The sequence below is a fragment of the Scophthalmus maximus genome, chromosome 1, assembly GCF_022379125.1.
Source record: "Scophthalmus maximus strain ysfricsl-2021 chromosome 1, ASM2237912v1, whole genome shotgun sequence".
NCBI classification, from domain to species: Eukaryota; Metazoa; Chordata; class Actinopteri; order Pleuronectiformes; family Scophthalmidae; genus Scophthalmus; species Scophthalmus maximus.
Window position 1 is genome coordinate 21,004,448 of NC_061515.1, and position 25,377 is coordinate 21,029,824.

General features: G+C 42.7%; 3 protein-coding genes across 7 annotated transcripts; 2 read left to right on the forward strand and 1 right to left on the reverse strand.

Moving 5' to 3' along the window:
* The first annotated feature begins 213 nt into the window (after positions 1 to 213).
* Positions 214 to 4,170, forward strand: sumo1 (small ubiquitin like modifier 1). The gene is made up of 5 exons (XM_035645516.2): positions 214 to 371; positions 742 to 816; positions 1,378 to 1,455; positions 1,628 to 1,699; positions 1,973 to 4,170. The coding sequence occupies exons 1-5, from the start codon at positions 360 to 362 to the stop codon at positions 2,039 to 2,041; spliced, it is 306 nt and encodes a 101-aa protein (XP_035501409.1). The 5' UTR covers positions 214 to 359; the 3' UTR covers positions 2,042 to 4,170.
* A 75-nt stretch (positions 4,171 to 4,245) lies between these two features.
* Positions 4,246 to 6,755, reverse strand: LOC118317058 (claudin-34-like). Of its 2 annotated transcripts, XM_047335876.1 has the most exons (3): positions 6,532 to 6,755; positions 5,147 to 5,890; positions 5,028 to 5,096 (listed from the first exon to the last, which is right to left on the reverse strand). In XM_047335876.1, the coding sequence occupies exons 2-3, from the start codon at positions 5,702 to 5,704 to the stop codon at positions 5,028 to 5,030; spliced, it is 627 nt and encodes a 208-aa protein (XP_047191832.1). In that variant the 5' UTR covers positions 5,705 to 5,890; positions 6,532 to 6,755. The 2 variants fall into 2 exon arrangements, with proteins under 2 accessions (XP_035501398.1, XP_047191832.1); XM_035645505.2 differs by having other exon boundaries at positions 4,246 to 5,890; positions 6,532 to 6,737.
* A 271-nt stretch (positions 6,756 to 7,026) lies between these two features.
* als2b (alsin Rho guanine nucleotide exchange factor ALS2 b) lies at positions 7,027 to 25,072 on the forward strand. 4 transcript variants are annotated; one of them, XM_035645455.2, is made up of 34 exons: positions 7,027 to 8,241; positions 8,649 to 8,735; positions 9,520 to 9,665; positions 9,920 to 10,893; positions 11,058 to 11,424; positions 11,859 to 12,033; positions 12,128 to 12,224; positions 12,338 to 12,415; positions 12,502 to 12,732; positions 12,831 to 13,002; positions 13,614 to 13,803; positions 13,929 to 13,994; positions 14,101 to 14,263; positions 14,586 to 14,732; positions 14,823 to 14,951; positions 16,996 to 17,066; positions 17,271 to 17,337; positions 17,454 to 17,644; positions 17,792 to 17,857; positions 18,000 to 18,098; positions 18,205 to 18,369; positions 18,457 to 18,568; positions 18,839 to 18,916; positions 19,033 to 19,166; positions 19,263 to 19,427; positions 19,593 to 19,710; positions 19,787 to 19,944; positions 20,222 to 20,338; positions 20,436 to 20,612; positions 20,709 to 20,766; positions 21,050 to 21,111; positions 21,327 to 21,476; positions 21,724 to 21,820; positions 22,031 to 25,072. In XM_035645455.2, exons 2-34 carry the CDS (start codon positions 8,716 to 8,718, stop codon positions 22,067 to 22,069), a joined length of 5,079 nt encoding a protein of 1,692 aa, XP_035501348.1. In that variant the 5' UTR covers positions 7,027 to 8,241; positions 8,649 to 8,715; the 3' UTR covers positions 22,070 to 25,072. The 4 variants fall into 4 exon arrangements, with proteins under 4 accessions (XP_035501348.1, XP_035501357.1, XP_035501366.1 ...); XM_035645464.2 differs by having other exon boundaries at positions 7,028 to 8,241; positions 14,586 to 14,717; XM_035645473.2 differs by having other exon boundaries at positions 7,029 to 8,241; positions 11,058 to 11,379.
* The last annotated feature ends 305 nt before the right edge of the window (positions 25,073 to 25,377 follow it).

Sequence of the window (25,377 nt, forward strand, 5' to 3'; positions counted from 1 at the left end):
ACATAACATGTTATGCTTCACTGTCCAAAGTGTGACGCAGAGAAGAAGACACTGATACTGAACCTGGAAGAATTAAAGTTAAGTTTGTATTCACGTGATCTTTCACAAAGCACTGGAGACACATGTTATGTATTTGAATTTCAATATCTTAGAAGAATAAATTGGAATTTTTGCTTTTAATATCATTATTATTATTTTTGTTTGCATTGTTAGATATCCCGATTCACACCCCCTACCCCTTGGTGGCAGTAATGCGCCATTGTGTTGTTTGCCGGCCGCAAATAAAACTCGAAGAGGAAGCAGCAGGAGAACGCTAACGCTGTTGTAACATAAAAGGGGCTCGCGCACTGAGGCTAAACATGTCAGACTCGGTGAGATATGAACTTGAACGAGCGTTTTATTGTCTGTTGTGTGCGCCAAATTGAAAAGGGGGCAAGTCAGTGTTGTGTGGCTGCTGCCTCCTATGTGGTTAGGGAACGTGCTAACGGTTAGCTCGTGTAGCTTCAGGCCCATGGCTCACTGCTTATTTTGCTGTTTAGCTCAGCAGCTAGCTTGGGTTTGGTTTCTTTTTGAAAGTTCTGCCGTTAAACAACGATCTGCACCAACACGTTGAAATCGAAATATAGGGATGCGCGAGTCTCGGTGTTGTCAGCAGCAGTTTGATCAAGCTTGTCGGGCCTGTTGTTGAAAGGTGCGTGTGGCGTTTTTAATCGACCGTGCTTTGCTTGTTGTTCCTCGCAGGAGACAAAACCATCCAGCCAAGACGGCGGCGACAAGAAGGACGGAGAGTACATCAAGTTAAAAGTGATCGGTCAGGTGTGTAGACATGCAGGGCTGATGGATGAGCTTGACATGGGGACATGTTGCTTTGTCCATTAGTTGCTGATGTGTTGTCCCTTTATCCTCAAATAAGTCTGAGTGGGGGGGGTTATGAAGTATTCTTTCGTTCAATCAAGATTTTTGTGTTGATTGATCATGGAAATGTTTTCGTGTGTGATCCAGACTGTGTTGGCTGCGGTTACCTATCTTTAAAGGTTGTAAAGTATTTTTACAGCTTATACCAAGAGGGTACATGCAATAAAATGTAATATATAATAGTTGTTGTATTTGCAATTACCTAATAAACACCAGAGATTGACCCATATGGAATGTCAGTCGATGAAAGTATGTGGCAGATACTCGAACCTTACCCAATAATATTTTCGCTACATGTTTATATATTCAATGTTTTACTCAACTACCTATATCATAATTACCAAACTGCATGTTGCTATTTTCTATGACATTTCGCACAGTAATAACAAAATGCTTTGTACCATGTTTCTTCACGCTGGTATTTCTGCCGCATCTCATCTTCGTTTTTTTCTTTGCCCACAGGACAGCAGCGAAATCCACTTTAAGGTGAAAATGACGACGCATCTAAAAAAGCTGAAGGAGTCTTACAGCCAGAGACAGGTACAAGAAAAGAAGAAAATTACTGTTTGTGGAAATGTATTGATTTCTAGTTGCAAAGAACTTAAAATATTATACTTTCAGTCTGACAATTAAACAGCTAGGCATTTTAAATGTTCAACGCCAACAACACCGTAGGCCTTTTTTCATGTTGATGTCTGTGTGTTTCTTCCAGGGCGTCCCAGCAAGCACGCTAAGGTTTCTGTTTGAAGGACAGAGAATCGCAGATAACCAAACTCCGAAAGAGGTAAACTGTTCCCTCTTGACTTGAGCATCTCTTTATCTTTTTAAGGTAAATTTATGTTATATGATGCTACTGTTTGTTTTTGACAATTTGCTCAAGCTCTGTCTTTTGTGCTTTAATGTGGCGGGCAATCATGATTATGGGTTTGTGACAGTGTGATAAATTAATATAGAGGAACATTGACATAGGATAAGAATATAATAACAATAATTCTAATCTTGTGGTGTGGACTCTCTTGCTCAAATCTGTCCCTCCTCTGCTGTTTGCCTCCGTCAGCTCGGGATGGAGGACGAGGACGTCATTGAGGTTTATCAAGAACAGACCGGCGGACTTTGGAATGATTAAATCGCCTGCATTTCTAAATCTTTTCTTATTTTTTTTTTCTTATTTTGTATTTTATTTTGTATGTACGTATTTTTTGTTCAGTTTCAAACCATCTGGATCAGGGCTTCCACGCGTGAAAACAGGGAGGTGAACGGACTGAGGTAAAGATGAGAAAAAAGGACAGTGAGTCTCTTACTCTGAAGTGCAGGGATGCTCATGCTGTTGACCCGAGCAATAGAGTTCAGTAGCATAGTATCCAAGGTTTTTTTGGGGGGGGGGGTTTGTTTCAATCCCGCCTTTTTGGTGTGTCAGCAGAAGGAAAACAATGCTATCAAGGAACAGACGGCGTCAAAGGAAGAATCACCCAAAAAGGAAAATATTATCTTCACACTCATAACAACAAGTAGCGTTATTATCACATGACATCACACAGCGAGTGCGCTCATACGGTTTTGCTTCAACTTTAAAGGAAATAAACTCGCCATGGACATTTTTGCTCATAATTATAATTTTTTTTGAAAAAGACAGCTCCTCCTTTATAATTCCCAATGTTTCAATGCCAAACAGTAGCGTCCAAAAAGTTTAGTTTATCATCGGGCTGGGCTATAAATATGTCACATTGATTTTGAGAATTACAGAAAGCAACTGAAATGGACATTTTTATGTTGATAACATTTTGGCCATATCGTCCAGCCCTAGTTTATCAGCTAGATTTCAAGAAGTTGTGGGTCACTGTTCTAGTCGTCGCTACAACCTAATGTAAACTCAGGATCAATTTAACAACATAAATTTAAATATACTGAGGATGTCCAGATGTGTTTTTGTAAGTGCATTTCAAGATTTTTTTATTACTCACAGTGCTTTAAAATGCAACAATATGTCTCCTAAACCAGGTGATAACGACCCAAATATTTGACTTAAGGAAGCCACATGGAAATACAAAGAATCTTTAGGGAACTGAAGCTAAGCAATTTTTAGATGCACTATTTCTCAAGTCGATTTATGGCAAGCAGTGATTCAAAACTGGCATTGTCTTGCATTTTCTTTTATACAGAAGTTGCAAAGCAAATTTCACCTGCACTCCTGTTGGAAATATGACGGAGGAATTTTACTCATCCAGTTAGATATTAAAGATGCAGTTATTTGTACACAAGGCGGCTTGTTCTACGCATCTTTTGTATTTACATTCAGGGCATTTAGCAGACGAGGTTTCACATCGACACTGTCCTCATGAACAGCTAGATCACTGGACGGCCTCTGTATCTCATTCTCAACCATGCAGTTTCCGTGGATCTGAATAATTTGCGTTTATGACCTCTGTCCTTCATGTCTATAGAACTGCACCATCGTGAAAATGTTAAACTACGATAATAATTGAGCTCATTATGATAATATTTGAGATTTGAAGCATTTTTAAAAAAAAAAAAAAGATACTTGTGCTTTACTTGTATATGTTGTATTCAGTATTTGTGTGTTTGATTGATTGCTATGCCACATGTATCTTTAGTGTTGTCTTTTATTTATATTGGAGGGTTCATTTTGCAAGTATATATAGAAATATATACCTATTCTGAAGATATTTTGCTCCCTGACGGTCACGGTGTTTTCAACTTGTAGGTTTCTGTCCTCCAGCAGTTTGTGCAAGAAAATGTCTTGCAATATTCAGGCTTGTCATTTACAAACAGTGACATGTCTTTGGTGTCAGCTCCTTTTTTAAGCTTTTCTTTTTTGGGATGAAACTCTTAACGTGTTCCGTATAGGTTCCTCAAGAAGGTTGAAATAATTAGCATTAAATTGCACTAATGAGAATTTAAAGCTCTTAGCTGCCATTTATGCTACAAAAGCAAGAAAGCGTCCAAGAAAAATTTCCTAAATGAAGTGAACCAGCGATTTGGCGATTACTGATCATCTATCGGTTTTCATCTCCCAGAGGTGTTTGGGATAAAGAAGATCTGTCCCTTTAAAGGAAAACATGGCCTCAATTGGATTTCCGCAGCCTGACCGTAATTATTTTTTCCTTTGTGCATCAGTCAGCAGCTCAGGTGAAGGGACTGTTCAACATTATAGGAACAATGATACAGATGGTTTGAAATTCTGGAGATGAGCTCTTTGCTTTTTTTGAATAAAATATTTAAGAAAAAAAAACTGCAGCCCTTTGTACGTATTATGTTTTTGCTTCCTACTGTTTCTGAAGGCTTCAAGAGAATATGATCAAGTTCACTTGGTATGAAAAATGTTATTAACATTTATTTCAGTCCAAATATGGAACAAAATCACCACCACTACAAATGTTTTGTTATTCAAGGAGGAGGCAGCTGATATTGTGGTGGTGGGACACAATAAAAGACACATTCTTGATTTTTTAATTCTTGCTGAACACATGACAAGTGCATGTACAAACAGCTGGGCTGCAGCAGTGTCACTTTTGGATGTAAAAACGTATACAATATCTTCACTGAATAATTTAGGCGAGCCATGATTTACAAATAGTGTCCTACATCACTCACAGATGTGCCTCCTTTACTGCCCATAATGCTGTGCTCACACCATAGGAGTTAATACAACAATAACCGCAACAGCTTAGAAAACGTAAAAACTGCAGTGAAAGTTCGACATTGTAAGAGGATCTTTCATGAATCTTTCATGGCTGTAATACATTCGCTTCTGAGGCATGAAGGCAATGTTTGTTTGCTGTCTGGAGATGAATCATTCATTTGGATCTTCACGTGGAGCAAAATAAAAAAGGAGATGAGTCACTGGAAGCAATCAAGGAGCTGTTGTGTTTCCGACTGGCTGAATAAATCAAACAGTCTATGGAAGGAATAATTCTGTCCAAAGTAGAACTTTTGAACATCTCAGTTTGCAGCTCTTCATATGTTTAAGCTGTGTTTCCTCTGAGGTCTCACAGGCAGTGGCCTTCAAGTCAAAAGAAATTGTTCACAAGTGTTCATGAGCTTCAAACCCTGTGTTGTCATTCCCCCTTGATGTGGTAAAAGCCTCCTGACTGTCAGTTACACGTTGTGCTGGTGGTTCTTCGGGAGAGGGCCTCATCCCTGACTGTGGCCTCACTGGTAGCCTGTATTTACAGAAAATAATCCCAGAGACAATCATCAGGACTGTTCCCACCATTCCAACCCCTATGCCGCTCCCTGCGTACTGCGAATCCGGCGCCTGGGGCATTTTGAACTCAGGGGGGAACACGATGGTCTGATTGGTCACCACTGAGCTCAGATTCCACAGCAGAGGTATGAGAGACGTCACAGCGGCCAACAGGCACAGAGCTCCAGTGGTGTAGAACGACAAGCGCACTGGCAAGCTCTTCTCCAGGCCAAAGTAGACGTTCCTCAGGGCATACACACCGCTGGCATTACCAAAGAGCCCCACCAGCAGGGACAGGACCATGAGAACCTGACCTGCCACTATTTCTGGCGGTGTGAAGGCCTCGGTCAGGCTGATGTACCTGCAGTGCATGACCATGGAGCCGGGCGTCACCACAGTGTGGCTATTGAAGCAGGCCCTCCAGATGCCCACCCAGGCCATGCCGGAGCTGATGACTTCCGTGTCCGACACCTGCCAAACCCTCCACTTGATGAGTCCAAGCGCCACGGCAGTGAGAGTCCAGCCCACGCAGCTCAGCCAGAGGGCGACGAGCTGGGCGTGGGCTGTGTTAACCAAGTAGGTCATAGGAGTGGAGCCACACGAGGGAGCCAACCAGGAAGTGCTGATCACACTCAGATCAACGCCAAGGTGCCATGCTCATTCGACCTCTTGCTCTTGTTTACTCCACCTTGCAGGCGTTTTAATTTTTATTTTGTTCTGATGCTCTTTTGTCACCTGGGATACCTGGCAAACAGGCACCTGCAGCTCGATCTGAGAGAACAGAAACACACCAAACTTCTCCTCAGCAAAGACAGATGAGCAACTTCATTCTTCTGCTATGAAAAGTCTTTGCCTTCTTCAGTTATCCCATATTAAAAATAGAGCTAATGTGGTATCATTGGACAGGGACATTTATCAGAACATAACATTACAACATAACATGTTTATTATAGCATTTTAACTATGCCTCATGCTACCTGATGCAACATTACATTGTAAATATTCATTTTATGTTCAACAGACTAATTCTTATCCTGGTTTGTTAAGATAACAGTTTTAATATTTAACCAACCAGTTAGCTAAAGAGATATAGACAAACTAACCACATGCGATTTTTGTGATTGGTATCATGAGTTGATGTTAATATGAATTTTAAAAAAAAAGGTTCATAAAGATTTCTTGTTATTTTATGTTTAAATTTCATTGGAGCTTTTCTCCATAAATAGATTTGTCCGGTACAAATGTATATAATTGATTATAAATGTATTATATTTATAAGCTTGTGAACATGGTAGAAAATCCAATTGTATCACTTCAAATATAACATTGTAAATCATACTGACAACTGCAGTATTTTCATCAAACAGGTACAAAGTATAAATAACACCATTATAGACCAAACATTGACGTACCTGAGAACTGCTTTTGTGTTGTCTTCAAACTCTGAGAGTACAAAAAATGTCTTGACAGCCTCCGACAGAGAGGTTTTCTTTTATTCCCAGGTGCGGCACAACACTTCCTCATATTGCTGCCAAATCCCAGATACAGTTTCCTTTCACATCTGTACGCAGTAAATGATTAACAGCATATAGGTCGGACGAAGAGTCCATGCCTTATTGTTACAGGAATTGATTCTCTCCCCTTGGTTGCAACATATCGACGATGTGAGTCAGAAATCGATGATTGTAAGTTGCTTTGGACAAACTCATCAGCAAAATGAATGTAGTGTAATGTGATGCATTACTCTCTTTGGATCTTGTGTTAATCATTTGTTTTATCACATTTCAGGCTGCAGTTATTTGTATGTACACAGATCATTTCATTTATTATTTATTATATTACCGTCATATTTATTTACTCATTTATTTTTCAAAATGCATATAGAAACACATAATCATATGCACTTTTTTATAAATATTACAGCTGAGTTTGTGTTTAATTCTTACTGTTGCATTTTAAAACAAGTGAGTTGATAATTGAAGTCATGGCTCAGTAAGGAGAAGCAACCTGTGAAAAAAGTGTACAGTATCTTTAAACTGTCTGTTTGTTGAAGGTGGAGTTTGAAAGGTTTCACGGGGACACTGGTGTCATTTTCCTCTCCTAAAAAGACATAAAAAGACACATTACAGAAAACATAACTCAGGATATTGATCCCTCGTCTAACAGGTGCAATAAAGTGCTGTTAAATGTCCTGGAATGGGGCAATAAAAGTTACAATAGTACGTTCACTAAACACAACAGGAAACCTAATTGTGATGAGAGATGGCTAGCGATGTAAATATTAGAAAGAAAAGCAAAAATGACAACACACCAAGAAAACATTACTCTTTTTAAGACTGAACATATTGTAGGACTGTAAATTATGAATTTTCTAGCCATAAAATACATATTAATAAATTAAATGGCAATCAGATGTATTTCATTGATTATTATTACGATTAATAATAACCTAGTAATTAAAAAAATATACATATACCTAAGTTTACAATAGCAAAACTAGCCCGTTTTCCCCTCCGCGCTCTGTCTTTTCTGAGTATTCACGGATTCCGTCGGTCTGTCACAACAGCAGAGCATAGCAGCAGAGCTACGAATAAAAGAGGTCTCACCCTGTTGCTTTTTTGGAGTATCGTATTGAGGCTAAAAGGAAGCCCCTGAAAAGTACAGCATAGACGCGTGTTTTAGTCCAAGTTTTCCCCATCCAAACAGTATACACCCACAATACGTTGTGTTGTTTGATTTTCTTTTCATATTCTTTCCATTCAGTTAATTGATCATTTATATTTAAAGTTGAATGTCATTGAATGTCATTATTTGCGAGCACGTGGCTTTGGTAGCATAATGCACTCACTTAAGTTTCTTATCTGTTTTAGTAAAACAGCTATTTTTCTAACTAACAACAAAATACGCGTTAACAAGACAAGCCACGTCCTTCGTTGTTATCGCTGCGGAGTCAGACCTCTTGTTTCGTAGACGATCTCTGTCGTCAGCCTCTCTGCGTGTGTCAACATCGGGAGATGAGCAACGAACGACAACTTGCGGCATTTTTAAGCTGGAATTTAACGTCAACGTGTTGTTCGCCTGTGTGAGCGAGCAGCTCGGGGAGCGGCGACGAGAACCAGCTGGTAAGAAAGAAAGGCTCGTTGTTTTTTAATGTGTTTCCAAAAAAACAAAGAGGTTGACACCCGTGGTTTGGGCTAGCTTAGTTAGCTGTATTGATTAGCCAATGTAAGCTAGCAGGATTAAGGTTCATTTCTACCTCTTGTCAAGAGGCTTCATGGTATAAATATAGATTATTGAGAGTGTAACTGTGGGTGTCAGTTGGGTTGACACGGGATAGAAGGGATATGAATTAATGGCCTAAACGTATGAAAATGAAACTGTAAGTCCTTTCATTCTGACTCTCATTTTTGGCCGCTAGTTAATTCGCTGCAGGGGTTTCCTGCTCGGTTTCCCCTTATAACGCAGTCAAACACGCTTTATTTGCACTGGCAGCTCTCAGCTAACGAGGTGTGTTTGTTTTGCGTCGCAGGTCAGCATTCAGGAGTGACAGCAGCCCCGAGCGTGACATGCAGATGGAGTAATTAACAACCCCTCTCATGGAAGCCCAGAGGAAGAGGTTGGTCCCTCCAAAGAGGATTGTTCAAATTCTGTTTCCTCCAGCGTGGCTGGCTGGATGTGATCACCATGTGACACCGCCTACAGATGGACTTGTGCTCACTCCTGCTTTCTCCCACAAACCCTCTGTTGTTCAGAGGAAAAGCTGTTCAGACCAATAGAGAGAGAGAGAGAGGGAGATAGAGATAGAGATAGATAGATAGGTGTGTGTGTGTGTGTGTGTGGTGTGTGGTGTGTGTGTGTGGTGTGTGTGTGTGTGAGTTAAACATTGGCTCTGGCCAAATCCTGAGAACCTTAAGGCAATTTGGCAACTTCTGCTCAGCTCTGTCAGCCACCTACACCTCTGTCTTTAATCTTCATCTCACTCACATCTAGTGGTTTTATGATTGTGTTTTTCTGTACTGCCTAATATTCTGGCAGATTATTAGGCAGTTAATTCATCTTTTCATGGACAGAAGATTTTATAATTATTTTTCCTTTAATAGACCTAGAGTGAAAATTATTGTTTGCTGCAGCCTTGAAACTTATGCAATTTGTGCTGGCAGCCCTTGGGTACACAGTGTGTTTCTGCCTATAAATGTATAATCAGTTTACAAAAGATAATGTTGAGCAAATACTTTGGGTGGATCTTCACTCAGTCTGATATTTGATAGTTAATCCCAGGACAAGTGTGTTTTTTTTCATCTTTCAAAAAACCCCTGTTAGTCTTGCATGTCGTTTGTTGTCAATGTTACTCCAGCCCGAAAGCACGTGTTATGTTTCCTTAATAATTGTGTTTCTCCCAGCTCTGTGGATAGTGACGGAGGAGAGCGAGGCCTGCTCCACACCTGGAAGGGATACTCCTGCAGTGTCACCCCAGAGAGACTGCTTCTACCCCGGCCGGTCCTTCAGGTCGCCCTGGGCATAAGACATGGAGTTCTACTGGTGGAAGGTAAAATGAAAAACTGATTATAAGTGGGTGTTACACCTGCATAAAGGCCAAGAGTGGGTTTGTTTTCTCCATTTCATATCATCATTTTTCTAGAATATTGATCCCTATTGTTATTATTATTAATTGATTAATCAACCATTGATTTGGTTCATGAATATTGTTGTTCTAAATATCAACTTTTCCAGAACTGAAGAACTGAACTTGAGGTGCCATGTTCCTCTTTGACTCTGGTACTGTTGTTACTTCCAATTCAGGGGGACAGGTGTACAGTTTTGGGGAGCTGTCGTGGAAGCAGAGTCAAGTCCCTGCAGGACCCGCCCTCGAGTGTGCTCTCAGTGGGCAGCGTGTGGTTGCTGTTGCAGCTGGAAGTTTCCACAACGGGGCAGTGACAGAGGATGGCGGCGTCCACATGTGGGGGGACAATGGTGCAGGGCAATGCGGCCTGTCGGGCCTCAGCGCCGTCCCTAACCCGACTCCGGTGGCTCTGGTGGACACCAGCCCGCCGCAGACAGTGCCTGTGCTGGAGCTGGCCTGTGGGGAGCAGCACACCATGGCCCTGACTGTTCAGCGAGAGGTATGGACATGGGGCAGCGGTTGCCAGCTAGGGCTCAACGCTGCCACTTTTCCTGTATGGAAACCACAAAAGGTTGAACACTTAGCAGGCAGGTATGTACTTCAGGTGGCCTGCGGGGCTTCACACAGCCTGGCTCTGGTGCGCTGCCTGGGCCCCCAGGACGTCCACCGGCCCCCCGTGGACAAATGCAGACAGTGTAACCAGCTGCTATACACTATGACTGACAAAGAGGACCATGTCATCATCTCTGACGGTCACTACTGCCCTCTGCTAGCTGAGCATGAGGGGAAGCTGGAGGCGCCCGCCCGCGCCCACGGACTAAAAACATCCCCATCTGAGCCAGTCCTCGCCTCCCATACATCCAACTCAAACTCTGATTCCCCAGCGCCTCCTGTTAGTGCCGACCTTTGCTCTGACCCTACCCTCATCCAGGACTTGGAGAAGGGGGAATCAGCCTTGGCTAACGCAGTGCTGCCTTGCTCAGACTCTGACCCCAGGACTCAGTCCAAAGGCGGCAGTGGCAATGGTGCTGTATCCGTGGTCAAGAGTTCGCTCTACCCAGACGAGCAGGCCGTCAAGGACTACCTGAAGAAACTGTCAGACAACACACAGACAGACGCAAAGACAACTGCTGGAGGGCTGCACATCCTGTTGGTGAGTTTCCCACGTCTACTGCATAAAAATGGGGAAAGGATAACAATAAAAAACAGAATTTTTCACAGCAACACAAGGTCCGCTTTCAGATATTTAGTTTGATTCACTCTCATTTTGACATTTGCCCTATGAGTTTCAACCATATCTTCTCACTTCTCTTCCAGCCTTCGGCCGGAGGGCTCGCCTCCAGCCCGAGTGCCACGCTCAACAACCTGGTGGCCTCCTGCGCCTCTGCAGTGGGTGAGCGGGTGGCCTCCACCTACGAGGCCCTGTCCCTCAAAAAAATGATGAACTACCTTCCCTCTAGGTCAGGCGGGCCCACGGGTCTTAGCGGTACTGTCCCAGGGGTAGGCGACAACATTACAGAGCGTGTCCGCCAGGAGGACTCCATGCAGGCCAAGAAGAGCTCCAGCACGGGGGACATCCGCGAGGAGGAGGCCGAGGGTGTGCGGCGGCGCCTCTCACTCCCAGGACTCCTCTCACAGGGTAGATACGCTGTTCACCTCTTAACATCCTCCTATACCCTGCTGCGTAAGTACGCCTTGCGCATGTGCAGGTCAATGTCAGTGTGTTCGTGTGTTAAGTTTACTTCAGGCTTCATCATCCAGCTTGTGAGCACTGTTAAGGCATGTCATGTGGCATGCTTTGTGCACAGTTGAGTCGATACATGTTATATCCAGGGCATCATCACCTGTAGCCATTTTGAGAAAGCAAAAGGAAACATGCTAAAAGGCTTTAATTACAATTGACATATGAAAAAAAGTTTATATGATACGGTTGCAGTTTATATTGTAATATTATGTTATTATGCAATAACGTTACCTGCAATGCTGACATCTGCATGTGCTTTTTACTTTTTGTAGTTTTGGCTAATATAAGACATAATATTAAGCGCAAGTGAAATATTTTCAGTGGTTCTGAAAAGGAAGACACAATTTAAGGATTTTTTTCCCCTGCATACACAGTGTCCCCACGGCTGCTGAGAAAAGTCGGTCGTCCCAGGATGCGCGCTGTCGCCCTCACCCCGCTAGAAGGGGCAGTCCCTGAGGCCCGGGAGGTGCTGCCCACCCTGCAAACGGAGGTGTGGAGCTGGGGCCACGGCGAGCACGGACAGCTGGGACACGGAGACAACCTGGCCAGGTGGCATGCAGTCTGTGAACGACGCATTATGCTGACAGGACTTTAAAAGCTATTGTGGGCATTTAAAATTACAGTAAGCTGATGTGTGTTGCAGATTACAACCACTGTGCATCAAGAGTCTTAATGCTAAGGAGGTGGTGCGGGTGGCGGCCGGCGCTCTTCATTCCCTCGCTCTGAATGCTCAGTCTCAGGTCAGTCTTTAGCTTCAGTCATAGATCCATTATTTTACCTGTTCACCGATTTCTGCAATAATCATTAAGAGTCATTGTATGTGCCCGCATCAGTGTGTTTCTCTGTGTTCCAGGTGTTTTCATGGGGCAGCAACAGTTCTGGTCAGCTCGGACACATGGAGTCACCCAGCACAGTCCCCCGTCTCGCAAAGGTAAGGGGAACCTACTCCTATACAACTATGCTCAAACACACAAAGCCTCAAGGTTTGTGTTCTGAACTTTTTTCCTCCTTGTTCAGCTGTCGGAGGGCATCCGGGTGTGGGACGTGAGTGCCGGAGAAAAACACACCCTCCTGCTCGCAGACGGCGACTGCATCCAGCCCATCATTTATTACAGCGGGCAGCAAGTGAAAGAAGGGGAGGAGGAGAGTGAGGCTAAGGAGCCGGGTCATCAGGAAGACGGAGAGGAAGAGCAGAAGTGGGCAGGGGGCTACACGCCGCAGCCTGTGCTACTCCCTTTCTGCATGAACGTGAGGACACACTAATTGATTGTGTTCTTTTGTTTGCAGATTCTTGGTAATATCTATAGCTGAAGTTAATCAAATGCTTTTAATAATGTGTTTTACAGCTGGGATACGTCAGCAGTGTGTTTGCGGGGGGCCGGCGATGCGTCGCGCTCTCGGACAGGAATGTGATGGGCTTCATCGCCAGCCTCCACGAGCTGGCTGCGGCCGAGAGGAAGTTCTACTGTAAGCTGTGTAACATCAAGACACAGATGCTACGCCCCCTGCTGGAGCTGGGTGAGAGTGACACAAAGGGGAAATAACAATTGGCCCATCATGCAAGAACCGTTCGTACAAACAGATTTGTTCTGAAGTCGTGCTTACGAGAACTTGCCACATCCAACAAATCTTTTTCCTTATTTAATTAACACATTAATTAAGTCTGCTATTAGTCAAATTAAGTTTTTTTTTACAACTAATAGATTGTATATTTTATTACATTGAAGCAATTATAAATTATTTATAGATTACACCTCATAATTATGTCGATATTATTCTGTTTAACTCTGCAATTTGAATGATAATATGAAATATATTCTTGTACCTGCTAAATGTCGTTACGCGATTGCCAGGGGAGCGTTTTCTCCAGGTGATTGACGTTATGCTGAATTAATGTAATTTGCTGTACTTGTGCTCGGTTGCTTAAATACACACAGGTGGCGTTCATCATGTTTATGCAGGTCATTTACCCAAAGTATCCTGAAGTTAGAAGCGTTCGCTGAAACCGACGTGTCATTTTGGCACAAACTCATCACACGAGATGAATTTAAGATAAGAGTACGAATGTGTGGAGGCCGATGTCTCTGAAGTTTAATCTCACTTCGGCTGAATTTTCTGTCCTTCAACAGAATCACTGAGCTCGGCCCTCGGCTCTGTGGCCTTTGGCCTCCTGCAGAGTCTTGCAGGTCACTTCAGCCTCCTGTGTCACCTGACTGGGCAGCACGCTGCCAGCCTCACAGCCAACCTGCGCCGCGGGCGCGATGTCAAAAGTCTGATCATCCTCGACCACTCCAGCATCTTCCTTGACTCCTATAACGAGTATGTCTTCAACTACTGTATTCGATACAACTAGTTTTAGACTTAGAACAATAGATGAATATGCAAAACATTTATTGCTGCCTCGTTTGCTCTATAGTAACACTTCTCTCTTCATTCCTGTCAAGGTATTGCAGCTGTCTGGGCAACTTCCATGTTATGGGAGGTGTTCAGGCCCTGATGAAGCCCTCGCTGTGAGTACACAAAAATTTGATGGGAAACAAAACAGGACAAACAATGAATGACGACGATTCTAAATGTAATAGAACAATTGTATTCAGTTTAATTTTTTTTTTGAAGAGATTTCTTTGGGAAGAGTCCCGATCTGCTCCAGAGGCTGTCAGATTGCAGCGAGGAGAACGCACCCGTGGCCGACCTGCTGTTGGCGCTCTTCTACCTCCCAACTCGCCACCTTCACGAATACGGCCGGCTGCTGCTCAAACTGGCCACCTGCTTCGAAGTGGTAGGGGAAATAACCACGAGACAACACTCTCACATTATCTCTCAATGTCACGCTAGTTATAAAGAGTGGAGGATTTTTTATTTACTGTCATGGACAACTAGGAGAAGCAAGATGAATAAATGATATTTAACACTCAATCCACTTATATAGTATAACATATAGTAGTCGAACCAAAGGATATCTGGCATTAATTGACTATGATTTTAGTACCAAGTTAAAGTTCAGGAACTTGTCTAATAATGAACAGTTACATCTCTTAGAATCAACCCGTTTGAAACACTTCATTTTATGTTTCATGGTAAATATTAATTTTTCTTGCCAGTGCTCCGACAACTACCAGAAGCTACAGGACAGTTGTTCCAAGTTCGAGGCTCTGGTCCTCCAGCTGAAGAGAAAAAGAAAAGAGGCTGAGTACACATGTCACTTCTGGAAGAGCTTCCCTGGCAAAATGACGGTAAACTCGCTGAGTGTATGTGCTCCTCGTCACTACCGCAGCACGCATCATCCAATTTGAGGTGTCATGTGATGTCGCTGAATGGGTGTCACTGTCTGTTTTCAGGACTCCCTGAGGAAGCCTCACCGCCGGCTGGTCTGCGAGAGCAGCAACAAGGCTCTGACCCTGCAGAACGCCGGGAGGTTCTCTGTCAACTGGTTCATCCTTTTCAACGACGCATTGGTCCACGCACAGGTCAGCCCCACATGCACCTCTGCACTTCTTTTTGCTCTGTTACTGTTAAATCATTTATTTCATTTTTTTCAAAGCCGCCATATTTGAGACACTCTAACTTGGTGTGTTTCAAGCGTTTGTGTGCTTGCCTTCGTGCTGTCAGGGCGTGGCACCTTGTAAAAATCTTGTAAGTATGCAGTCAGAAGCATATGTCAGCACAGTGACCCCAACGCTACCCCTGCCCCACTCTTCTTCTTTGTCTTTTTCTTTGTATGTGTGTGGTTTGAAGGGCTTAGGGCTGTGTGTCATAGGATAACCACCCCTGTAAATGTGGTGAAGTTTTAATCAGGCTTTATAAAGTAATATATGAATGATGCTTAGCTAATAATGGCTGTAGTAATAGTAGATGTTCATGATTAAACTTCATAGCAGGGAATTATTTTGATCATTATCAATGCCAACAACAACAACAGCAGATGAGTCGGTCGATAGAAAGGCATGCTGTGAAGATAGAACCACATCATTTTTGTGCAAAAGTGTGCAAAAACATTTACAAGACATGTATGGAGACTTGAGTCTGAATATTTCAGTCAGGGTAAACATCACATGGCTTCAGTGAGGCGGAATAAATATGATACTGCCAGAGGTTGGAAAGCAGCATGATCTTGGCGACATTAAATCAACTAAAGGGGGAAAGTGCTCACTTGTATAACCCCAAATCACAAGTTTGTCCCAGAGCGCTTCACATTCTGTTTCAACATTACACAGTGATACACAGCCCCTATTCGTACCTCCTTTCTCTGCCTGCCCTCCAACTGTGGGAGACTGCATGGAGAGGATGAACTGGCTATAACCAAGGCACAGTGTTGCTGATTTTATTCCTATTCGTACCACATTGAAACTGGCATATTGGAATCATTTGAAATGTGCAGAAACCAATGATTAATGCTTCACCCACCATCTTCATAGAGTATTTGTTCCCTGTTGAAGCCCTGGTTTTGTGTGTAATCAGAGGTCTGAACACAGGGTTTGAAGGGACAAATCCTTTAAGTATCAACAGTTTCTGGGTCACTTCTCCAAAGTGGTTTCCTTTCCTCTCTCCCTTTTTGTTTCCCCCTTTTCTCCTCCTCCTCCTCCTCCTCCTCGCTTTTGGTCTACATCCTGTGGTTCTCCCGCATATTTCGGCCGCCCTACTTCCTTTACTAATTTTGTGAATCCTGTATTGACTCTCACTGATTTAAAGTACGTCAGGGCTCGTCAATCTTGTTTTTGGATCTTCAATCCAAAAGTCAAGTTTATCTATTTAAATCTCTGTAGGAGCTGGTGTCTTGTGTTTCGAACCTGTTCAACTGTGTGAAAAAGAAGTTGGGTGTTAGTGAACAACAGCATGCATATTTACTATTCTTCAATTTCCTTTTTAAAAACATGTGAAACATATGTAACCCTGCATGACTGAGCCTGGTATACAGTAGTAAAATCATGTGATTATTCAAAGTTTTTAAACCTGTGTTTTTTTACATTTGGTTAGTGCTTTAAGCTTGTTAGATAAATATCATACCAGACATATAAGCGAGTAGATAGAGATCAATTTAGCTTAATGCACAATTCATCAAAAAGAGAAAAAGAAGTAAATGAGTTTAAGGTTTGTCATAGAAAATGCACTCAGTGAAAAATGTAGCCTAATTCCTCTGCTGAGCCCCTTTACTGTGTCGTCCCCTTCAGGTGGAACAAATCGGTTGTTCTCCCACTAAGTGTTGGAAATTATAGACTTATGTTCTGCTTGGTCGTCGAGTACAGCAGTGTTATTTGTATCTCATTTGCTGCAGATGAATCTTCTAAACTTTTTTAACCTGGTTATAGAGAAGGAATTTACTCTCCTCCTCCTTTCTGTTTACACACATTACCGTTTATTCATAGCAATTTAATGTGAGCTGTGAAAATAATAATCATGTTCCCTTTTCTTTTCTAAATGCTCAATTTCCCTTCTTTTTCTCTCTCTTCTTTGTCTGCCCCTTTCTTTATTTTCCTTTTGTCTTTCCTTCCTCTCCTCTCTCTCCTCCAACAGTTCTCCACCCATCACGTCTTCCCTTTGCCCACGCTGTGGGTGGAGCCCATCCCAGAGGAGAACACTGGCACGTGAGTCTCAGTCTTCTCCATCTGTCAACAACAAGTTTGGGGAGCATCTTTACATATTTCTTTTTATTATCAGCATTATATTGTTCTTGTTTTTCACATTTTGAGCTTGTATTTGTTCCCAGTGTGTAACTGTGTAGATACTTTGTGTGTGTGTGTGTGTGTGTTTACATGTGTCTGCGTGTGTTTACATGTGTCTGTGTGTAGATTTGGTTTGAAGGTGATCACACCAGAGGAGACGTTCACCCTGCTGGCTTCCTCTGCGATGGAGAAGGTAGATCAGTGCTGCTGATTAACAGAAATTGTTGTCACCTTAAAGCCACATATGCATCTGGTGGAACTCAACCGACCTGAATTACAGTTTAAAAGTATATGTGAATTTGTTCCCAGGCCAAGTGGCTCCGCTCCATCAACCAGACGGTGGACCAGGCTTTGAGCAGAGCTGGGCAGGACACGGCATCAGTCAGCTCCGGGTACGAGCCTCCGATCTCCAGGACGGCCTCCTACACTTTTTACAAGGACGGACGTCTGAAAGAGGCCACGTATGAAGGTCGCTGGCTTGCTGGCAAACCCAACGGCAGGTAGGACACACACACACACACACACACACACACACACACACACACACATACACACACACACACAGAGTCAGGATTTATTTATAGTAGAGCTTTTTAGAATATCGTTGTCAATATAAATTCTTATTGGGATCAATTACATTTTTTCAGGGGAGTGTTAAAATGGCCTGATGGGCGTATATACACAGGAGAGTTCAAGAACGGACTGGAAGATGGGTGAGTGTGTAAATCGCTCTCTAATCTTTCCTCTTTTTCAAGTCACTGTTTATGAGCCCTATGTTTGATTCTTCATAAATTTGGATCATCTGAGATGGTGATTTTAATCTTCTCTCTCTTCATCCTTCTCGTGTTTTTGCAGCTTTGGTGAATTTGCCTCTCCCAATAAAGCACTCAACAAGAACGATCACTATCAAGGTCACTGGAAAGACGGCAGGATGCACGGCCTGGGGACATACAGGTGACTGCGTTTGGAAATAGTTTAGTGGTTTAATATACATAAATACAGTTAAATAAAATAATAGATCAAAGTAGGATATGCATTCAGCAACACCCTCCGCCTGCAGGTACGCCAGCGGTGAGGTTTATGACGGATCCTTTCAGGATGGCATGCGTCACGGCCACGGCATGCTGCGCAGCGGCAAGCTCAACACCTCTTCCCCCAGCGTCTTCATTGGCCAGTGGCTGCAGGACAAGAAGACCGGCTATGGAGTCTTTGACGATATCACGAAGTACGCTCACTACCTCGGTCAGGCCTCTACTTTTCCTTTTATATTTGTCTGTTTTAAATTACAGCGGTTTGTATGTTTGTTATTCAGGGGAGAAAAGTACATGGGCATGTGGCAGGACCACCTGCGGCAGGGCACTGGGGTCGTCGTCACCCAGTTTGGCCTGTACTACGAAGGAGCCTTCAAAGATAATAAGATGATGGTGAGCACCTCTGTCTTTGAATTCAGTCACATTTTAGTGTTTTGCGTTATTTATTGTAAAAAGAAGTTTGATGGGGACAAACGGGAGGAAAACCTCTGGTGTGTTTTGATCCAAGGCCAGCAGAGTTTTTTTCCTGTACTCCCCTGGCCCCATTTAATCACCAGCGATTGATATTATTGGAGTGGCTCAAAATGTCAAGATGGAAAAGCTGGAGGGAAAAAAAAGAGAGAGAGAAATTCAAATGAGGGACTAAATCTTGTCATTTTTCAGGGAACTGGGATCCTTCTGTCAGAGGACGACACAACATATGAGGGGGAATTCTCTGATGACTGGACCCTCAATGGGAAGGTGACTTATAAACATTGAAATGCATGTTTTCGTCTGGTGTGGAATCAAGTTAAACTTAGAAAAAATTACAGTAGTGGCACATTTACAACAGTGTTGCTGATTTGTCTGTTCCTCAGGGTGTACTGACCATGGCGAACGGTGACTTCCTGGAGGGCTCCTTTGGTGGCGAGTGGGGCTCTGGCCTTAAGGTGACAGGCTCCTACTTCAAACCACACCTGTTCGACAGTGACAAGGACAAGACCCACGTGGTGTAAGCTCACAGAAATTGTCAGGGGGGAAATCTTAACTTAATTTATCTATCTTGTTATATTCTTTAAATACTATGTCTGTATGTGTGATGTTGCAGGAAGCTTGGGCGTCTGTGTGTGTGCTCGGAGGATAAGTGGAAGGCAGTGTTTGAGGAGTGTTGGAGTCGGCTGGGCTGCGAGGCGCCGGGCCAAGGAGAAAACTCAAAGGCCTGGGAGAACATAGCCGTGGCCCTCACCACGAGCCGGTGGCAGGTCCAGGACAGGTACACACAGTATGACATTTTTAGTATGGGATTTGTGTAATGCCCTAAAAATGTTTTTTTTTAATTTTTTTTTTTAACAATTCTCTAACCTTCTTTTGGTTCACTGTATGTATCACCAAGTATTTTACTGATTTCTTGCTCCAACCTAACGTAACTTTGTCCCAGGCCGGAGATTCTTTCTCGGAGTCACAGCAGAACCCTGGAGAGTCTGGAGGTCATCCCGCAGCACGTGGGACCCATCACCATGGAGAGATATTACACCATTCGCCTGTACCTCATCAAGGTAAGTCCACCCACCACTTCCACTGAAAACATAATCATTTTTGAAGTTTGTAAAAAAAATATTCATTCCCTCCCAGGCGTGTGACACCCCCCTCCACCCGCTGGGCCGGCTGGTGGAGACCCTGGTGGCGGTCTACAGGATGACCTACGTCGGCGTTGGAGCCAACCGACGACTCTTGCTTCAGGCTGTCAACGAGATCAAGTCTTACCTCAATCGCATCTTCCAGATTGTCAGGTACTTTACATTCAATACAGTCAACAACGGCCTGTAGGTTACGTTTATTTGAATGACTTTTTAAATAAAACAAATATAAACTGGTCAACTGAAAATAATCAGCTACTCAATTTAACCACAAAAAGAATAAAGATGTTAAAAAAGATTAAAGATTAATTTATATTTTGACACAGGAATATAAGCAACCTCATATCCAGTTACCATCATTATTTTAGCTGATTCCTTTATATATATATATATATATATTTTTTTTTATGTGTTCTTGAATGCTCTGCAGGTTTCTATTCCCCGACCTGCCAGAAGAGGGCGGACAAATTTTAGAGTCGACCACCATCCTCCAGGACAAGAAGGAGCCCGGCTCCCCTGATTCCCCGCTGGAGTCCCCCAAGCCTGTGTAAAGACTGAGCGATGTCCCTTTGACAATTTTAGTTGTCATCACATGTCGACTTGTCCCATTTAAAATCTTGTGTGTGCGTGTCCTTTCCACTCAGCCGCGTGGTGAGCAGCTCGGCTCTGCTGCTTCCTGTCCTGCTGCCTCGACTCTACCCGCCGCTCTTCACACTCTATGCTCTGGACAAGGAGAAGGAAGATGGCGTCTACTGGGATTGTGTCCTCCGCCTCAACAAACAGACCGACGTCGCCCTCCTTGCCTTCCTAGGCGTCCAGCAGTATGTCGCACACTGTGGCTCAGGGAAAGAGATGAATTTGATGTTTTGTGTGTGAATCCTGAACAAATACTTCTTCTGCTTCCGTTCCCCCCTTAGAAAGTTCTGGCCTGTTACCAATCCCGTCTCCTTGCCGGCACGAGGGGAGAAGCAGCAGGTATGTTTTTGGCATTCACTTTACTTTACATGCATCTGCTACTTTATTTACAGTCAGTATATATATATATATAGGAGTATATCATTTGCCATGACACTAAACACTGACTTTGGCTCTGTTTTGGTACCCTTGCTGTGTGAATGCAGGCTAACATATATATCCTGGATAATTAGCCTGCACACTATTCTTTGGTCACATTAAGCTTATATCTGACAATGTGTCCACCTAAAGTACTGTATAAAGGTTGTAAACAGTGGTCACTCTGACTGTTTGTCTCCTCCAGGTCCTCTCCAGTACCAAGGATGCCTGTTTCGCCTCTGCAGTTGAAATTCTCCAGCAGATCAGGTACAACTATTTTATCAACTAAAGCAAGTTAAACATTTACACTAGTCTAAAAAGATAATGTGGTTCCTCATCTTCAATAAAATGCACCCTCGTTTGCATGTTAGTTTTTGTTCAGAAGACAGAACAGTGAAATGCATTTGTAGTAATTATTAAAAGCAGAAAAATAAAATGGGAAGAAAAACACTCAACTTTTCTTGTTTGTTGTTTGTTTGCAGCACAACTTTCACCCCATCTGACAAGCTGCAGGTGATCCAGCTCACCTTCGAGGAGATCACCCAGGAGGTCCAGTCACTGCTGCAGCAGGACTTCCTGTGGTCCATGGACGACCTTTTCCCTGTCTTCCTCTACATCGTGCTGCGAGCTCGGTCAGCCCCAGACCAAACCCAATCACACACATATTTTCTTCATTAATCACTTTAAAAGTATTTGTCAAGGAAACATTAAAAAGTTGAACCAGGAGTCCATAACCCGATAATATTTAATTTACTGTCACATATGACAGTGAAAAATCGGCAGATTGTCACATTTGAAAAGCTGAAACTAGCAGGTACTTGGTAAAATTGTTCAAGAAGCATTTTATGACACTTAATGGACGTCTGATTCCCCCTTCAGTATCAGGAACCTGGGGTCAGAGGTCAGCCTGATTGAAGACCTGATGGACCCCAGCGTCCAGCATGGAGAGCATGGAATCATGTTCACCACGCTCAAGGTAACACACACAAATGCAGTTTTTTTTAGCCGCAAAACACATCTGCTTGAAAAGTTTGTAAATTGCATATATACATTTATATAAAATATCAGGACTGGGCTGTGTACGATTGTCTGGCAAACAATTTGAGGCAGCTTTTGTAAGGATGATGCACTTTGTTTGGCCTCAAACAATGTATCAATATTTTTATATTTTTTTATCAACCTACAGGCCTGTTACTACCAGATCCAACATGAGAAGATCACTTAGTGCGGTGTCACTCCCTCAGTGATCTCCGGATTGAAGCCCCCACACAGCCAATCACAGGGCCAGGACCAGCCAGGCTTTGGGATGACCGATGTGTGCAGCTGCCAGTCGGAAGCGGCAGATCATACAAACAGGTTGCATACAGCTCCATCTGCTGCTGTCGTGGAGATGAGAGACCATCTCTGACACACATACAAACACTCTGCGGAGCTCTTTGCCCTCTTAATGACCATTACCAGCCTCTTATATGGGGATCATGAAGGTTCATGTGTGACCTGCGCCACTTTATACGATCCAGTGTAAAACGATAGAGTCCACAGCTGAAAGACTGTGGGGAATCCTGATGTGCGAGGTGTTGGGGGGGAAACAAATAGATATTATACTGTTGATGCCTTTTTTATTGGTTACCTGGGAAGGAATATGTTTTTTTTAGTTAATGCCAATAGGACTGGTTTGTTTTCCTTTTTCTTTTTTTTTTTGATCAGTCTGCATACTGTGAGAAATCGGACCTCATTTTCTACCTTCAAGAGAAGAATCAGTTTTTGTCAGACCGCTGAAACATGAAGTTTGGTCAAACACGTTTCCTTCTTTTTCCCTCCTTCATTCTAATTCTTTCTACTCGCCTGACACTGTTATGAAGAAACGGAATGACAGAACGACATAATCTCCTCAAAGCATGTTGCTTTATGAATGTGACAAAACGTTTTATTTAATCTGAGCCAGCAGGAATTTGTTTACCAGTTCAGTCTCGTGTCTTATCCACTGCATGGAATCTTGCAGTTCTGCTCGGGGAAGCAGCTGTGTGCTGCTCCTTAGCGTCGGTGGGAAACAAAACAAAACAACCAGTTAGTAGATTTCAGTTTAACAATAGAAATGTGGTGAAGACAAATTGGTTAGTTTCATGAGTGCATGTCTTGTTAACCAACCCAACTTCCATTTAGAGGCGACAAATTGCCACTACTTTGAGCTTTTCATGTGGAACTGTCTTCCATGGAGTGGATTGGACAGCAAGGTCTGAAACTGTGTCTATATTAATCCAATTGTGTACAGCATGCGGTGGGTAAATGTAAACTGACTTGACTATAACTCTAATGAATACGGTTCAAGGACTAAGTGTTGCTGGGAGAGAGTCAAATCCAGGGCTGACAGTTTTCTGTGAGACCGATCATCACAGTGACTTGATTCTTGAACATCCAGCTCCAGAAAAGTAAAATGACCGGACTGTTGGAACACGAGCTGCAGCTGGATTTATTGACTTGAAAGCACACACTTTTTTCCAAACACAAGCTTGAACTTTCATGGTCAGATGGACCTTCAACTTCTTGACCTAAAAAAAAGTGCACATCCATAGTGTATTTGTTTCCTAATACAAAACCAGGAATAAGCAAAATCTGAATACAGTTAAAAGAGATGGTCTTTCCTAGACAATCCAAATGCCTCTCGTGTCGGGTTCTGAGCCCAGATTTCACAAGGTGCCGCCTACACTTCACTTCAAAAATAATGTGGTTGAAACTGGTGTCTTGAGCAGTTTGGAACTCGACAAACGCATCATTACCGTTGTGTAAAAAATCAAGTGTTATCATGATTTAACGTTTGTTTAAATGTTAGTAGTTATTACACTGTGTTTGTTGCAGACAAGGAAGGGACATCCAACATGTTTTTTGAGGGCTAACCATCATTTGACGATCACAGCCACAAAAGCTGGTTGCTCTTTAAAATAATGAATACAAAAGGTTTTCTTTAACATTTGATCTTAATTTCAGTCCACAGAGAATTGGCTCAATACAAACATTGCTATTTTAGATGAGACGTCCAAAGCCGATTCTCTGCCTGTATATCTATAAATTCTGACTGTTCCTTTTAAAAAACAAACATATATGGCACTAACTGTAAGATATTTTTGCTTATTTGCGTGACACACACGTCAGTTTATAAAACGGCTTAAAAGAGGATGATTGAGCCTTTTTCCTTTTTTTTTATGTCATGGCTTTTGTTTTCTCAGACGGTTTAACAACAGAAAATCCATTGGATCAGAGGCCCCCTTTTTGAGCGGAATGAATTTAGGTGAAGCTGCAGGATTTTGAAAGTAGGTGCCAAAGATTCAAATTCATATGCAAGGTTTTAATCGCGCTCTTGCGCTTTATTAAACCATAACTGATATAAGGATACATTTTGTGTGGGCAAATAGCACAATAAGTCTTCTGTACATGTTGGTGAAAAGCCACATAAGTTAAAGCTTTTGCAGATGAATTCGGCAAAGATGGAAACAGAAAAACCACAGAAACAGGCCTCACTCGTACTTTTGTGACTTTAAAAAACAATTGCGATACAGAAACGCTCTTCTGTCGCATAACGAGCTCTTGTTACTGCTTAGACCGTATGTGCCTGACACTCAAAACAGTGAAGCAATATCATCTTCCCCAAAAATCAATGGGTGCACTGTAGGCAACAACAAAAAAAAATTCCCAGGTTTGACAATATTTTGTCAATCGTTATGTTTGTTTGCATCTGTACTCTGTCCCTAACCCTCTCAACACAACCTGAAGAGTTGCTGCTGCCACTTGACAGGAAGGAAACAACAACATCTTTAGTGGACAACACAACTGGCAACTGATGCCTAACGGGACATTGTTGTAATAGTTGGACTGTGACTGACTACCGTGATATGAAGTGAGAATTAAAAATCCTGACTGAACGGTTAGCCTATGTGGTTAAATATAAACTGTAGATAATATCCAAAAGCTGTTGTTGGGTTCATGATTTAAACCCTGTGACAACTGACTGGTTAATTCACTCACCTCCTCGACTACTGTTTACTTTGGAAGTTTCTGAATTGTGTATAAAAAAGAAATTACTGTTGTGTTGGTGGAGTTTACTGTTTCCTGGTTCACATTTTGTGTCTCAGCTGGCTGACGTGACGCCCACCTGCGTGTCTTCTTTTACATGATGTCACATGTGTTGTACCTTTAAATGATAACAAAGGGCAATAAACTAATTTGATGGACATTGCTGACAAACTTGCAAACAATTTTTTGTTTTGATTTGAGTCCTGAATTTTATTGGAAAGAACTGTTTTAAAGCATTTTAATAAAGGTGTTCTTGTTTTTGTTCATCGGGTCAAAGTGAGCCCTTCGCATTTCAGAGGTGGTGGCTGTAATTGCAGCAGAGGCATCAAATACTATAAATTGTGTTTTTTCTTCAGACATGAGTTTGGTGAGAATTAACAAACAAACTAACCTTGTGTGTTTGGCGCCTTAAGGGCTTTTTGTCAAGTGCAGAAGGATAATCTCAGTGCACTGAGACGGCCAAAC

Bases quoted from the DNA above. Each gene is read 5' to 3' on its own strand.
- sumo1 (XM_035645516.2), top strand. The intron at 1,456-1,627 runs GTACAAGAAAAG...TGTTTCTTCCAG, and splicing joins AGTCTTACAGCCAGAGACAG to GGCGTCCCAGCAAGCACGCT. The intron at 1,700-1,972 runs GTAAACTGTTCC...TGCCTCCGTCAG, and splicing joins ATAACCAAACTCCGAAAGAG to CTCGGGATGGAGGACGAGGA.
- LOC118317058 (XM_035645505.2), bottom strand. From the start codon at position 5,704: ATGACCTACTTGGTTAACACAGCCCACGCCCAGCTCGTCGCCCTCTGG.
- als2b (XM_035645455.2), top strand. From the start codon at position 8,716: ATGGAAGCCCAGAGGAAGAG. The intron at 18,917-19,032 runs GTGACTTATAAA...TCTGTTCCTCAG, and splicing joins ACTGGACCCTCAATGGGAAG to GGTGTACTGACCATGGCGAA. The intron at 21,112-21,326 runs GTACAACTATTT...GTTTGTTTGCAG, and splicing joins GAAATTCTCCAGCAGATCAG to CACAACTTTCACCCCATCTG.